The 14,312-nt window shown below is 46.3% G+C and overlaps 1 protein-coding gene across 2 annotated transcripts in view; it reads right to left on the reverse strand.

The window, feature by feature from the left end:
• Dock1 (dedicator of cytokinesis 1) overlaps positions 1 to 14,312 on the reverse strand; it is a 530,482-nt gene that overhangs the window by 19,352 nt on the left and 496,818 nt on the right. For both annotated transcript variants that reach the window (XM_004838739.4, XM_004838738.4), the window contains exons 45-47: positions 11,769 to 11,945; positions 10,338 to 10,421; positions 5,107 to 5,244 (exon numbers count right to left, since the gene is read on the reverse strand). In XM_004838739.4, the coding sequence (XP_004838796.2) occupies positions 5,107 to 5,244; positions 10,338 to 10,421; positions 11,769 to 11,945 (399 nt within the window). The remainder of the gene's footprint in view (positions 1 to 5,106; positions 5,245 to 10,337; positions 10,422 to 11,768; positions 11,946 to 14,312) is intronic.

Here is a 14,312-nt window from a genome sequence, read left to right on the forward strand (position 1 = left end):
AGGTGAACGACCATGCCACAGATCAGAGAAAACTGTGACCTGAGTTGTGAAAGCTCTTTCTCTCTGTTAAGTAGTGAACTAATGATGCTCTGGTCTGTGGGTGGAGTTTTCCATTCTCTCTTTGACATCTTGCTGTACATTGTAAAAACAAGTGTCACTGAAATATAGCATGTGTCAACATCTAATTGGCTAGAAAATGCTACTCTACCTGCATCTTGAGCCAGATGTGGGTACATCTGGGACCTCAGCTGCTGCATTTTCCTCTAACCTGAGGATGTGGAATCCACGTTCCTGTAGGACACAGCCCCTCTGCATTGACTCAACCTACCCATCCTACCCCATCAATGCCAGCATCTCACACAGCCAGGCACTTACAGTAGACCCACTCTAAGACCTTTCAGACCTCAGAGGTAAGGAGAGGTTGTTATAGTTATTTAATGCTGTTCCCACTTCTGAAAGTGAAACTGCTTCTCACACATCATATACGATCTTAAATAAAATAAAATTTGATTTGTAAACTATCTTAAAAGTAAAATGTTCAAACTTGCAAAAGGGCAGGGGTTGGGAAACATTTTCTATAAAAGACCAGATAATATTCTGTGAGTGCTGGCCATATGTGTCGTATCAAAAGTACTCTCCTTGGCGGTGATGGCACAAAGGCAGCCACAGCAAATACAGACATGAGTATGGCTGCATTCAAATAAAACTTTATTTGCAGAAACAGTGGTGGACCACAGTTTGTGGACCCCTGGCTCAAGGCAATATATACCCACAAATTGTATATTGAAGATGTCTACTCTAATTGATTAACTTTTCTGAGGAAACTGAAAGGGAAATGGTTACCTATAGATTATCCCCATGTGTGAACACATTTCCTATACAAAATCTGGAGACTCAGTCTATACCACATTCTCTTCACAGTCTTTCTGCAACACTTTTGGGAGGGCAGCCCAATTGCCATCCTTCTCTCTGAAGGGTTTCTCTTCTCAGCTTAAAAAGAAAAAAGGACCTGTTTTTGTCCTTGCTATTCCTAGTGATCTCAAGGAATAATTCTGTCATCTCCTCTCGGTTCCCTCTGACCACCTCATCTGCCACCTGCAGCACCATCCCACTCACCTGGGCCACGGCACCTTCTCTCTCACATCTATCTCTAAGGGACTTTGACTCTCTTTATATTTTAAATAAGATTTGTTGGCAGCCTTGGTCTTTCCAATTCAACACCATCCTTGGCCATTTCTTCCACAGGTTCAGAGGTGGAAAGCAGCTTGAGAAGGTGAATGTGTTTCTAAATGTGCACCTAATCAAGCCATCCTGCTTACTGACTGAGAGGGGCTGTCTTCTTGCCTCCCCTAGAACTGCCTCTGGCTTGACTCCAATGTGATCCTTTTTGGATATAGGTAGGAGGAAGGGAAGAGACCCAGCTGCTGATTTCTGTGGCCTGCAAGTGCCTTTGTGTTCCACTACCTACTGAGTGGGTGGAGAAGCTGCATTCAATGAAGTCGAGGCCACAGTTGAGAAGAAACTTGACCTGCCTGACATTTGGGTGGAGCCCTGGAACTGTGAGGTATTTAACAACATCCAGCATGTTTCCACGCCTCTGTGATAAAATGGTTCCTAGCAGTCACACCTTCACAGCATGAGAACTTGGGCCCTGAGTGAGTAGCACACAGGAAGAAGCCAGTCAGGGACGAGGAGGTAGAGATACCCAGTAAGGATAACTTTACTCTAGCTGTCAGGAGGGCCAGAGAGTAGTCCTCCAGCCTTCTATTTACCACCTAGGACTGTGATATTCCCTGGAAGGTGACCTTAAGTCTTGCCCAGGATGTCTGAGTATATATGGAGAGAGATAAATGAAAGAGGAAGGCAGGGGTAGAGCTCTGGCCAAGGAGGGATAGGAGCCACTCTTGGGGTGCCACATTTACAGGGTAACCGCTGGGATTATGGGCTCTACGGTTTACCTCGTAATTCTTCCTTTATTGAACAAAGCCTCTAGAAATGAGAAATAAGACATTCATCAGTTTCATCTGAAGCAATCAGAATCTGCCCCAGTACTGCCAGGTGAAGCTGCTGGCCAAGGATACTGTGCGTGCCCTGCTGTTTGCTTGTTCCGGCAGCAAGGTCAGTAGGTTAGGGAGTGTAGGTGGTAGGAGAGGCTAGAGCGCTGGGTCTGGCACCAACAGTGTGGCCTTGCATAAAATAAGGAGCCGCTGAGCCTCAGTTTCCTCTTGAGCACACAGCCCCTTGAGACTTACATGAGGATTAATGAAGTGCTGTGGGTGAAGCCAGAGGGCTCAGCACACCTGAGACGGCAGCTCCCCTTTGCTTTGCTCCCTTTGCTTTGTGGCCATCAGGGCCTGAAGGAAAAACTCACTTCAGCTCTCTTAGCAAGTGCACTTCTCTGTTTTGTCCAGTACCTTGAGTTTTGCATTGTTGTTCCTCAGTTGAACCATAATGTCCAGGCTCGACCATGAGTGTTAATTGTCCACTGAGTCATGCACAGGAGTGGGGTGGGATTAGCTGAATTTAATCAAGGTGATTTATGAGGGAGAGAGAAGCCAGTATATTTCATAGTTTTCTGAAAGTGTGCCTCTTCACATGTTACTCAAATGCTGGCTGTAGACTGAGACTGACAGGGTGACATGCTGTGCTCTGTGAGGGGATGCAGGGTCCAGGGCCAGGAGCAGAAGCCCTGGAAGCAGGGGCCCAGGTCAGGAGTCTGTTGCAATGCCAAGGGGGTAGGAAAACCCCACCACTACCAGGGAGGTGCTCCCTGAACTGGTGCAGGGCATGAAAGCAGACTTGGGGTTCTCCCCCAGTTGATGGGGGGTGGGTGTGCAACAGAGCATGCTGGGCTGTGAGTGGGAAGCAACCCCTGGGAGGAGTTTGCAGATGGGTCTGGAGGTCCTGCTCAGCACCTGGCCTCCTGTGGTGGTTAAGGTGAGGAGGTAGATGGAGCATAATAGAGCAGATCCAAGCAAGGCTCCCGAGCTCCTCAACAGACTTGAAGGAAGAGGCCAATGAAGATGGCAATGGGGTGAGAAACCAGAAATCCTTTCATGAGCTTGCAGGTAAAGGCACTGGTATCCTGGTCTCTCCCCCAGGCACCCTGGGGTCTGCTGATTGCTCACCCAGGGAATGGTGGCTCCTTGGAGCTCCAGGACCAGCAAGATAAAAGCCAGAATAGAATGGGCCAGATGGGCCTATGCACCACAAAGTCAGAGGGTGTCCAAATCTTCTCTTTCTAAATTGGCAAAATGGTTTATTTTCCTCTCTATGGGTATGTTATTTTTAAATCTATCCTCTTGAAACAGGACGATGCTACATTGCTTTTCAAAGTATTCTGAGATGCTTACAAGTTTCCAAAGTAGGTAAGACAGGAAAGGTGCCTGTCAGACTTTTATTGTCACATTTCTCAGAGAATCACAGAGCCATTCGCCTGTCCCTATGCCTGCTGAAGGAGGGTAGGCTTCAGAGTCTCCCTCTATGGTCCCCGGATGAAGGAGGATGCAGAAAGACAGCTCCTGGGAGTAAAGTACCCATGTTGGGACATGCACCCTTAATTTTGCTTCTGGATCATCTTGCCAATAAGCCTCATAGCTGCCCAGAGAGAGACAGGCAGGAAATTTGGTGATGATAATACTGCCTCTGGGTGTGGGAGAAATTGCTACCCTCCAGCCAAGGGTGACTGCCATAGAGCACAGGAAACCTTCCCTTGAGTAGATTCATCCCTGTCACCTACACATCATCTTCCTGTCCTTCCTTTCTCTTCGCACCTAAGCCCTAGAACAAGCTTGCTCAGAGATAATGCTTCACAGCAGAGAAAAGGACATGAAAGATGCCTGGTGAGCCTGACAGTTTCCTGTGAGTCTGAAATTTGCATTTAATGATTGATGAAACAGGAAGCTTTTCACTTAGAAACTTTGAGACTGCACAAGTGTTTATTTCTTAGAAAGAATTAAAAGTGGCATGGAACTTTGAAAGAGCCGCCTTATGACGCACTCCGAAACTCTTCTTGCCACTCAACTCTGATTATAATGAGCTGTAAGCGCCAAAGCTATCAAGTACTACTCAAGGATTCTGACTTGTATAGAGGGTGCTCCAGCACAGTGCGAAGGACAGCACCCTGGTTTCTGAGCCTGTTTACTTGCAGTGGCTCCCGCTGGGCTGTCAGTCCCAGATTCTCACCTGCAGGATTTTCAGACCAGAGCTGGGCAGCTGTGTCACTGTTAGGGGCATGTCTTGCTGGACCCGAGACTAAGGATACCCTCATCTGATAAGCACCAGGCTTGGAGATATCGAGGCTCAGCCATGCTTGGCAGGGGCTTATCTATAAGAATTCAACTATAAGGCATTTGGCGTCATTAAAAATCACAAGCTGCTTTTCTATCATGCTCTTGATCCCAGCTCCAACCCAGAAATCTTCCATAAATTCATTGCAAAAGCCTAGGCCTGCCCCTCATTATGAGCACCCTGCCCCATTCCTCCACTGGTGTTTGTGGTTCTTAGAGGCTGGATTTCTTTCTAACTGCTACCCAAGACATGCCCATGTCTACACTGGCCTCTGGCTTGCCACTGGAATCCCCACCCCCTCCTTGGCCTGGCCCATTTCCATGGATAGGTGAGTCTCTGGTAACAATTTCAAAGCTCAGTAATCTGTCGCTTCTCTCAAGGCTATAGTTTGTAGGCTTTGACCTCAGATTGGTCACGGACTCTATTTCTGCTCTGGGACACCATGAGTGCTGTTGTCCTAAGTGTTGTTTAGCCCTTTGTGTGTGCTGTATGCCTGTAGGTGTTGGCTCTGTCAACCAGCCAAGTCACATGGGCCTCTGTGAAGCTTCTCCGTGGCTGTGTAATATTAAGGGAAATGTGTTTAGAGCAGGTGACTGGAGCATTTGGTGATCAAGCAAATCCATGAATGTTTATTCATGCCAACATTTCCATTTACCGAGAGGAAGTTGCTTGATGGCTGACTAATGGACTGATGAAAGGGGCTGAGCTCCTTTACAGCTTGCCTCCAAAGCAAGTATCATGGGCATATGTTGGCTCTTCTGCCCTGTGAGCCTTATAGAGTCAGACACTCCTTCTTTTGCAACTGTGCCCACTTACCATGGTTCGGACACCATACTGCTTTTCCACTTTTTCCTTCAGTTGCTTGAAACAGGCTTCCATTCGCTCATGAAATGGCCTCAGTGCCTCTGTGACTTTGTCTCCATGAATTCTGATCCCTTCAGCCAAAAATGGGATCTGAGAAACATAGAAGTTGACATTCCTTATTTCTTGGTTAATGGTCTAGAGAAAGCAATGCACACTAGTGGGAAAGCAGCACTGTACAAACTGCACCTGCTTCTGTTTCCAAATCAAAGTGACTGATTAAACTCATCACCAGGCACATCACCCCAAAGACCAGACTGTTTACATGAAAATCATTGTGTCCCCAACTAGATATGTCCAGGGTGGGTTTCTTCAAACAAGGAATATCACACTACTTTGGCCGATGTGTGTTGGTCCATCAGTCTCAGAACAGACTTACCTGTGGAAAGAGCTATGTTTTGAATTGTAGATATAACTTGTTCTGCTAGGAAAGGGTCATGTCATAGTGCAAACATTTTTTAGCTAAGAATATTGTCTTTACTGACAACTGAGAACCCTCCTCCAAAACACAAAAATCTAATTATATGTGATCTACAGTCCTGAAGGATATTTTTATTTGGGAAGGAAAACTAAATTTATTCTTCCTTAAAACTAAAAATAATCATTTCTCCACAGACACTGCTGTCACAAGATATCCATGCCAACACTTCACTTCCGAGAGTGGAGACGACGCTGACCTTTAAGAGTGTCATAAGAGACATTTTTGTCCTCCCAGCTGCAGAGACCTCCGCCCAGAGTTGCTGCTGTTGGGGGTGGGTGCAGGAACAGGTTACCTTTCTGTCCCTGGCCTCAGCTTCCCTCCAGTGCCTGGACTGGGAGTTAGACATTCTTCAGTGCAATCAAGCTAAGAGGCTTCCTCTTAATAATTTATAATTAAATCAAAATACTGATTAAAAACAGAGTTTCCTAAGAGGATGAAATACCAATCTGAATGAACAGATTTATTAGTGAGAGGGATAATAAGTACACAATTGAATTTCATGTGAACAAATTCAAGACATCTTATCAAGATGAATCAACGCACAAAATGTATTTGGTTGCCATTTATAGCACGCAGCTGCTGCCTCTCTTGGTACTCCAGGAAAGGGCACAATAAGTGAGCACCACCATGCTCACAGACAGCCCCCCCTCCCCCTAGTTCCTCTGAGGCTGCACTGGTACAAGAGTTTGTTTTGCTGACAGCTGGGCCTAGACCCAAGGCACATGTCAGTTATCCCTTTCTAGCCAGTTTCTACCAAAAGGACAGTGCAGGTGAGATTTCAAAATAAATGGGATGCTTTAATATTCCACAGAAACTTCTTAGGCAGATGGCAGCTTCCCTGGGGCCAGCCACAGTTTATTCTGCCCAGCAGTAGAAGATGTTCACTGTAATGCTTTTGCTTCCTGAGGTCTGCCTTAGAGGATGACAAAGGCATGCTGGACAACATGGTGGCATGGTAAATGTGTTGCATCTATCTGGGTGCGAAGGCAAGTACGTCTGGGAATGCTTTCTCAAGGTTAAAGTACAGCCACCCTAGGTACTAAAACATGTCTGGTTTAGAATGGCTTTTCTCAGATGTGTAAAATGCAATCTAATCAAGTTGGAGGTTTTTGTTAGTGGTGGTGGTGTGATAAAAACTCTTAATTGGCCAGATTCTTGAAATCGAAAAAGCTACCAGATGTGAGCTGAGACCACTCAGTTTAAGACACTGGTACTCCCTGAATCCCAATCTGGACTATGACATTAAGAATTCATCACTCTCAATGATCCCTGGCATTAAGTGGATAACATTTTCTTATACGGTAGGATCTGGTCTCCAGTTTTATGTCTATTTGGAGCTGGAGTACATCTATATTCTAAATGGAAGAAGATAACAAGATGTCCTATGTAAATACACCCCAGTGTATGAGGTGCTTAGGACACAAGGAAAAGCCACAGATCTATGGCCTGAGATGGGTCCCAACCTGGCTGAGCACCAAAATCTCTTGGGCAGGTTTCTGCACTCCTCCCCCAGAGCCATGATTTGCTGTAGGCAGGCCCTGGAATCTGCATTCCTAAACAGTTTCCCAGAGCCCAAAAAGGGGAGAGGATTTCCTCAAAGTCACATCTCCAGTTGTTCAAAGTGAGCCTGCAGCCTGTTCCCAAACAGTGCCTTCCCAATGGGTGGTGCTGCATTTGAAATTTGCCCCAGTCTGTTTCTTGCCCAGAGCCAAGCCCTGCCAGGAGCACAAAGCATTCGGAAGCCCAGCTCAGTATGCCAGGAATGCTGGGCCTGACCAAAAGGGTGATGCCTGTTGTCAGCTGGGTCTAGTGAATGAATTCAGTCTTTCATCTTTGCACATTTCAAAGGAGAAATATACACACATCACAGTAGTTTAATATGAGACTGGCTAGATTCACCTTTGGACACTTGGCAGGAGTACTCAATGGTGACAGGTAAGTCTGGGAGGAAGATAAAGCCTTTGAGCAAGTGGCTCATGACTGGGTGTCAGCTGCAAACCTAGTAGCGGCTTTAGGGAGCCTGCATCCCACCCAGTCTCCCACCTGCAGAGGGCCGGGTTGGCACCATCTTTCATTTCAGAAAGCAGAAGCAGAGCTGAGGAGCTTCCTGCAACTGATTAGCCATCCTCCACCAACAACTGTGGGCCCTGCAGATACGCTCACTGTTATACTGGCGATGCGAACTCTGCAGATGAGTCCTGGGACTCCCAGGGGTAAAACTCTGCCATGAGAGTTTCAAGGGAAAAACAAAACCAAGCAAACTAACAAACAAAAACAGAACGAAGTATTCTGATAACCCCAAATTTCTTAACTTTAATGAATGCAAGGCTCACTTACTGATATTAAGATGTAGGTTTCAAAACATTTGCAAATGAAAGGAAAATCACAGGTAATGTTTTAAATATGCATTTTTCTCACTCTTTGATTTAATGAAGTGGCTACAAAACTGATTCTTTCAACTTTCCTGTGAGCTGCTTTAAAATTTACCCTTAATATAGTTATTAGGGGTGATGACATAGTGCTGACATAAAGTTGCTCTCCAGGGAACAAATTATTTTCCTCTGTAGGACTTGAAACTCTTAAAATCCAATTTGCTATAAAAGCTTACGAGGGAAAAAAAAATCAATAGAACTTTTGCAGGCCAAACTACATTTTGTGTTATAGCATTCAGAAGAGTTTTGAATTTTGTACCCTTTAGTTTCTATAGCATCATTCAAAATGTCAACTCTCTCTCTCACTTTTTGAGAAACAGGGAGACTGCCAACATGGGGCTTACATTCTGTGCAAAGAAATCACTGCTGGCCAACAAAGCTCTTTTCCATTTGCAGGGATTCTATCACAAAACAACTTCAGGGCAAACAAACTTCAAGTGCACATAGATTTATGGCAGAATCTAAGTATTTCCTGTTAAAAGTAATTCTGTTAAAAGTATAAAAACCTGCAGAGTGGATATTATAAACATAGAAAAAAAGAAAATAACAAGTCTTAGTGAGGATCTGGAAAAACTGGAAGCATGCATTATACTCATAGGAACATAAAATAATACAGTCACTGTAGAAAACTTTGGCAGTAATGAAAGAATCAAACAATTTTATATGATCCAAGAATTCTAGTATTTGGCATATATTGAAAGCAGGGACTTAAACAGATATTTGTATATTCACGTTCTTAGCAACATTATTCACACTAACCACAAGGAAATAATCTAGATGTCCATCAACAGATGAACAGATAAAGAAAATGTGGTCTACACATATGATGAAATATTACTTAGCTTTTAAAAAGGAAATATTGAAACATGCTTTAACTTGGTTAAACCTTGAACTCATCATGCTGAGTGAGAAAAACCAGATACAAAAGAATAAATAATGTATGATATCATTTATGAGAGGTTCCTATAGTAATCATATTCACAGAGAAAAAAAATAGATTGGTGGTGGCCAGGGACTGGAGGGAGTGGTGAATGGTGAATTGTTTGATGGGTATAGCTTGATTTTGCAACATGAAAAAGATCCACAGCTGGATGATAGTGACGGCTGTACAATTATAAGAATATACTTAATACCACTCAAGTGTACACTAAAGAATGCTTACAGTGGTAAATTTTATGTTATGTATATTTTATCACAATTATATATAATACACATATCACATAAAGTAAGTACTTCCACCTTGTACATCAAAATGCAAATTGGGAGGAACTTGGCTTAAAACTGAAGCTCAGCCTTGCTATGCTAAGTGGCCTTATGGCTAATGTGCCGATAAGAGAGAGAAGCCATGAAGATGAGGTGCCACTAGGATGGGCAGAATAAAAATGCCCACAGACGTGACCCAGCAGAGGACATCTCCTGACTAGGCAAGATAAGCTGCACAGAGTCTTCAGGTTCCAACTGGGAATCTGGGTCTCTGGCTCAGCAATGTGGCCTGGGGCGCAATGCCTAGCCCAACCAAGGGGAGGCCCTCACCCCTACCTTGCTCAGCTTGGTATACAGGGTGAAAATTGTGAGGACAGCATCCTCCTTACCCTCTGTGTGTGAAAATGAGGCCTAAAGAAGTAAGCTGCACGCAGTAGCAGAGCGAGTGCAGGGGAGAGGCCCTATGAGAACTGGAGAGGGCGGCTCCGTATCACTGAGCCCAAGAGGTACCACCCACCCTATCAGATGACGGCCCTCACCAGGCCGCAGGAACAAGAGGAGAGGCAAAACAACACGCAGAATCCCAGCTGTGAAAACACCAATGAGGACGCACACCACCCCCAGAGCCTTCCTAGAGCCGTGGGGGAAGGCACGCTGCAGCTTCCAACCTATGTACTTCTCAAGGTCAGCAGTGCTCAGGCACCATTCCTGGGGCAGGCTGGGGCTAAGGGCTTCTTGGCTTTAGCTAACCTCCATGTTCTTTTGTTCTATCCCTATCAGACAGATTTTTCAGCAGTCAGGATAACTGACTGAGGAGAGAAAGAGTCCTTGATCTTTGCAAGAGAGTATTTTCTAGGTGCTTGAGTTTATAACAGCAGCCAGGAGTTAAGTCTATTACAGCAGTGGGGACGGGGGCTTGCCAAGGGGTATACACAGTCAGGCGCACTCTGACCTTGGTCCCACAGACTTCATGGTGGCAGGCATGCGTGTGAAGAGGCTCAAACAGATCTGGGTCTAGACTCAGTTCCCCCTTTCCTCCAGATAGGCGAGGCTGCCATCAGACACTGTACCTGCCAGGCAATCAGGTCCTTGAGCTTCTCGATCTGTCCATGGGCCTCAGGGTGCTCCTGCAGGTACCGGTCTGTAAAGAAGGCCTGTGGAGATATGGAGAGTCTTTCAGTGCACCTGCTCATCCAACATAGGGTTCCGCATGTCTACTGTGTACCAGGGCTTGGAGAGAGAGCCATGCATAAAATAGGCACTCTCTGGACCCAGGCAAAATGTTTGGTAAGGTCAAACACTAAATAGAGCACACAGACAGTCAAGGTGGCTGTTCACAGCTCTACCTCAGTTCTTAGCTTCCAGTGAAGCCATGGCTGACTGGATTGCTTGGTCCTGCCAGGTGGCAGCAGGTCCAGCCTCTCTGTTCTGCTAGTGCCCCACATCCCACAACCCTGCAACTCCCCTAGGCCTGACCTATACCTGAAGGCTACAGAGCATTAAGAGAACGCCACCTGTAGCTGTGCATGCTGCTGCACACCTGTGATCCAGCCACTCAGGAGGCTGAGGCAGTAAGACAGCATGTTTGAGATCCTGTCTCAAAAGGAAAAACTAAAAAAGGGGCTAGGGATATAGCTTAGTGGTAGAGTGCCTGCTTAGCATGTGTGAAGCCTTGGGTTCAATTCCTAGTAACATACACAACCACATGTGCACACACACACACACACACACACACACACACACACACACACACACACACAGCTTGTTGCCTTTTTCTCCAAGGACAGTTAACCACCCCTATAGCCCGTTCTCCAGCAGTGCCCTTTCTCAGATTTTACCTTGTCTAGATCAGGGGTCAACAACCTTTTTCTGTGAAAGGCCAGATGGTAAATATTTCAGGTCTTGTGGACCAAATAGGCCTCTGTCCAAATGCTCAACCCTGCTGTTATTCTATCAGGAAAGAAGCCATAGGTGAGAAGTAAAGAGAAAGGTGTGGCCATGTTTCCATTAAACTTCATTTACAAAACCAGAAGTGGGCTGTAGTTGGTAGATGCCTAGTCTAGTTTAGATGCATATCCTTCAACTTCTGCCCTTTCCTGCTGAGCCATTATTCAGGGAGATCACTGGCCAGGGTCCCTGTACTGGATCAATGCCACTTCCGTATTATAAACTCCTTTCTCTGTTTCTAAAATGGAATTTTTTGGCTTTCAATGAACCTGGGCCTCTTGAAAGCCACCCAAGGGTCACTAGAGCTTCAGTAGCCCAGCATGTGTTGGTCAGTGGAGGTTCCTGGTTACCTGAGGATGCCTGGGGCCTGGGACGCTCAATTAGGGCTTGATTTTCCTGTGGCCTGCAGAGGCTGGTCCTGGGACTCCTGCCTAGATGTGGCACCATCACTGCTGAGGTTTCTCAGTAGACTAGGATTGATTTTGGGGGTCTGGAATTCTCAGCCTATCCTGGGGGGATGGGTGCTGTAAAGAGAAAATGGGTATTTCACATACCTTCTCGTAATTTGCGAACCCTCCCATGACAGCAGGGTCCACAATGCCATTAAGCAGCATGGACAGGGGGTTGATGGGCAGGCCAGGATCGTCCAGGTGCTGCTGCACCATGCTGTTGATTTTGTCGTTTGTCAGCTGCATGGTCTCGATGGCATTCTCCAGGGGACTGATCTCCACCTACAGGGGAAAGAAGGTGGCAACGTATTAGCCTGGGATTGCCACACTGCTGTGGGGGTTTCACCAGAGGAGCAGTGTGCCATGATAGAACAAGCTTCCTACTCTTCCATTCATTTTTCTTCCAACAGGCCTTGGGCATGGTCACCTGTGGGCCAAGGACACCGGGGCATTTTATTATCATTGTTTGCTCTCATAGATGGAGCCTCATGAGAATATTCCCAATAAACAAAGCAGGACTTCTCAGCTCTTGATAGGAGTGTATGAGTGTGCATGCATGTGCATGTGTTTACGTATGTACCGTGTATATGTGTATATGTATTGTCATCCTAGGAAAACTTGTAGCCCAAAGTGGTGCCCCATCTATCCATTCTCCAAAGTAGATCTTCCAACCAAGTTCCTGTTCTCTGCTTGTTTTATAGAGGGTTAAATTTTGTTTTTTTGGTACCAGGAATTCAACTCGGATCCTTGCACTTGCGAGGCAGGTGGCGGAACCACTGAGCTAAATCCCTGGCCATAGAGGGTTAAATTTTAAGGAATCTGGAGGTATGTGAAAAGGGCTAAGAAGTTTGAGGAGCGAGAAGCCTGCTGATTAGAACATTCCCATGTCAGGATGAGCGCTTGCTGTCTCCGACCTGCCCATGCAGCCTCAAGTGCAAACCCACTGAGAACACTGGAGGAAAGGGCCTGGCCACTCTTCCTCTTAGGCTTGACTTATATACCTCTCTTGCACTTCTGTCCTTCTCTGGGGGCCCCTCAAGTCCCGTCTGGCTCAGCTCTAACGTATCGTGAGAGAAATGCTGAGAGTGAAGCATGGACCACGCCTCCTGCCAGAACTGGCTCTAGCAGACTCAACACCTCTCTCCAGGCTGAGCTCTATGGACCATGTCCAGGAAGACCTCAACAATAATTCTGGTCCCCCCAAAACAAAGTATAATAGGGTCCTGCCCATGTCCGGGTACCCCAGGTAGCCCCAGAAAATGGCAAAGCAAAGTCACCGCTTTATTCTTGCAGCAGCCTCTAGGGGATTCTCTGAGAGGTGCAAGAGGTCACAGGAAAGTGGGGAGCAGTGGACAGAAAAGGGACAATTGTGAGCTGCCAATTCCTATGACCAATGTGCTTGATGGCTGGGGAGGAAATGGTTAACAGAGGCCGATGTGGCCATCTGTGAACTGATGTAGGGACAGCCACAGGGAGGCTGTAATATATAAAACACAGGCAACTGAGTGCACACTGCTGAAGGTGTCCCCTTGCCTCATGTTCATCCAGGAGCAATCTTGTCATTTACACCTCCCTTCATCAGACCCTGGAACGCCCCTCCCCAGGCATGCAACTTCAAGTGGACATTCCAGGGTAGGATTCCATTTAACTGGCAGCTCATTCCTTGTCCCTGGGCATATTTGCTTCAAGAATGGCTTCCTGTTTTTATCAAGCAGATGGGGCTAGTGGGTGCCCCATAGATATGGAATCTATTCCAGGAGGAATAGCAAGGGGATCTGATAGCAGGATTTCAGTCAGGCCATTCTGGGATGATTTGGCTTCCAGGTCTCTTAGTCTGTTAAAAGCAGCCAGCACAGCCTGAGGAGGGGCTACATCCTCACAAAGGTTTTCTACCTCTCAGACATTAAGCTCCATGTCAAGCAGGCTCCCAGAATCTCAGTAACAAAGAGCTTACAGGCAGAGGCTCATGATAAGGATTAATGTGAAGGTCTTGCTTGCCTGTGTCTCACAGGTTCTCACCTGCTCAACAGAAGGGACTGAAGTTTTGTCACCTGACATCTAACTCCTGACAGCCTTCCATGCTCCTGAGGGCTCTGGGGACACAGAACGGGAGGTGTGAGGGCAGAAGGTGAAAATGCCCCAGGGAGGGGCTGGCAGAGTATTGGAGTTCAGCAGCACAAGGAAGGGACTCTGACCTGGTGGTCTTGTGGGGTTGGGGGGTGTACCAGAGCAAGGAGATGCTCCTGGAAGGGCACTGAGTTCATAATGGCACCAGCAAAGGACAAGGTGGTCACAAGGGTTGGGGAGAAAGGTGCCAGCCAAGTCCTAGAGCCAAATAAGCAGGGGCTTCAGGGGACTGTCAACTAAATGGCAAGCATCATCTCTCTGGGCAGGATTATGCCCGATGAAGACAGAGGAACAAAAACATATTTCAATCAGATTTTTTTATACTGGCAATCGCCTTAGCCCTGACATTTTGATACAGTCAATAAATGTGCTGCCCAGCTCTGCTTCATGTAAATGAAACTGTCCCATAGCTCACCGTCAATATGAGTCTCATATAAATGAAACTGTCCCTTAGCAAGGCAAAGTTTAGCTAATGAGATGGGAACCATCATTTCTTTTAAAAATGCCAGGGAGGAGTATATT

This window comes from Heterocephalus glaber, unplaced genomic scaffold, assembly GCF_053883595.1.
Source record: "Heterocephalus glaber isolate CG9 unplaced genomic scaffold, H.glaber_assembly_v1.0 deba00001497, whole genome shotgun sequence".
Taxonomy (NCBI): domain Eukaryota; kingdom Metazoa; phylum Chordata; class Mammalia; order Rodentia; family Bathyergidae; genus Heterocephalus; species Heterocephalus glaber.